The sequence below is a fragment of the Loa loa genome, assembly GCF_000183805.2.
Source record: "Loa loa unplaced genomic scaffold supercont3.197, whole genome shotgun sequence".
NCBI lineage: Eukaryota > Metazoa > Nematoda > Chromadorea > Rhabditida > Onchocercidae > Loa > Loa loa.
In genome coordinates this window covers 87,689-89,248 of record NW_018108377.1, presented here as the reverse complement: position 1 = coordinate 89,248, position 1,560 = coordinate 87,689, and the positions used below count along the sequence as shown (strand labels likewise).

Below are 1,560 nucleotides of genomic sequence, written 5' to 3'. Positions count from 1 at the left end.
AATTATCATTTATTATTGATTATTATTATTATTACTATTATTATTCCCTTTTTCCCTATTTTTTCCTTCTTTCTCTTTCCAATTTTCTTTCTTCTTTTATATTTTCTAAGAAAAGAAAGGAAAAAAAAGAATCAAAATTTTCGTCGAAAATTGCCATTACTATCAGTTGACCAATCATAAAGCTTCCAGCCACGCCAATTTTCCAATCCTTTGAGTAAAAAAGGCTTAGATGCAATGTCTATAGCATTAGGAGCAGCAGCGACAATAGCGCTAGCACCTGTTGATGGTGGACATGGCGGTAAATTGCTAGCTTCTTGACATGCTCGAATTGCTATTGGTCGTAATGATGATTGACAATTACGACCAGCTGGTTTACGTGTTCCACGCCATACGCAACGTAATAGACGCATCTATAAAATAATTTAAAATTAATAATATATTTTAACATACAATTATTCAAATTGTTCATTTATAGAAATTTAGCAAATTTTCATTTTAATTAAACTTTAATTTTCAAAAATCTTGCAGAAAATATTAAAATTAACCTTTATTATTTCTCTTTTTTGAAATTAATTGCAAATAAAAAAAAAGGGAATAAATCCTAACATTACCTGTACTCCACCATCACCACATGTTCGACTACACTGTCCCCAAACGGATGGTCGCCAATCAGCAGTACAATTCACTGAAAAAAAAAGGAAAAGTTTACCTCTAACAAATTTGCATACAATTTCTGTATTATTATCAAATGTTTAATTTTGTTATTTAAATTTGAAGAAAAAGAAATGTTTGTAAATTTAAAAATTACGCAATATTTAAATGATGAGCTAAAAATAGTTATCAACTAAGGTCTTATTCATTCCGGGCTTAAATTTTTCCCATTCTTGTCCCCAAATTGTCTAAATAGCTTAAAAAGCAAATCTTTGCTAACACAAAAATGCATCACTTCTTGTAAGTTAAAATGCGGAAAATAATTTTTTTTTTTTTTTGAAAAAAGAAAAGTTTCCATTATTCTAATTCATACATTGGAATAAAGTTTATTGAAGTGTGACAGAAATAAATATATGCCAGAAATTAGGCCCCTAAAAGAAAGATGAATGAATAAAAAAGAAAACTTTAAATGAGGCAAAAAAAAAGCATAGAGCTTTTAGAAGTGTAGGAGGGGAGGAAAAAAAAAAAAGAAAATGTCAAAGATGGCATAAGACCATCCGTTCATTGATTTTCATAAATTGAAGAATTGGCAAAAATTAAGCCTAAGCCAAAGAAGGAATAGATGGAAAAAAAAAAGGCAAAGGCAACGAATCAGAAAGAAAGAGATAAAAGCCTTTGTTTTCATAAACAAAATACCAAATGGTTTTCGTTATTGGCCAAGGAAAAGGATAAAGAAAACGAATTTTAAAGTGTTTCTATGGACATATATAAATGCGCATATATGCATATATTTATAGATATATTTCAAAAAAAAAAAAGCCTTGGCTCATTTGAATCAATGCTCGTTAAGCTTTTTTATCCTTGCAAATATTTGCCAACAATTGCATACCATTTAGCCAAGGCACTATT

At 29.1% G+C, this 1,560-nt stretch overlaps 1 protein-coding gene across 1 annotated transcript; it reads right to left on the bottom strand.

Moving 5' to 3' along the window:
* Window positions 1-131: 131 nt before the first annotated feature.
* Window positions 132-1,543, bottom strand: LOAG_15461 (hypothetical protein; the record flags this gene model as incomplete). Its single annotated transcript, XM_020448945.1, has 3 exons — window positions 132-410; window positions 612-685; window positions 1,531-1,543. 3 exons carry the CDS (start codon window positions 1,541-1,543, stop codon window positions 132-134), a joined length of 366 nt encoding a protein of 121 aa, XP_020300942.1.
* Between the last annotated feature and the right edge of the window lie 17 nt (window positions 1,544-1,560).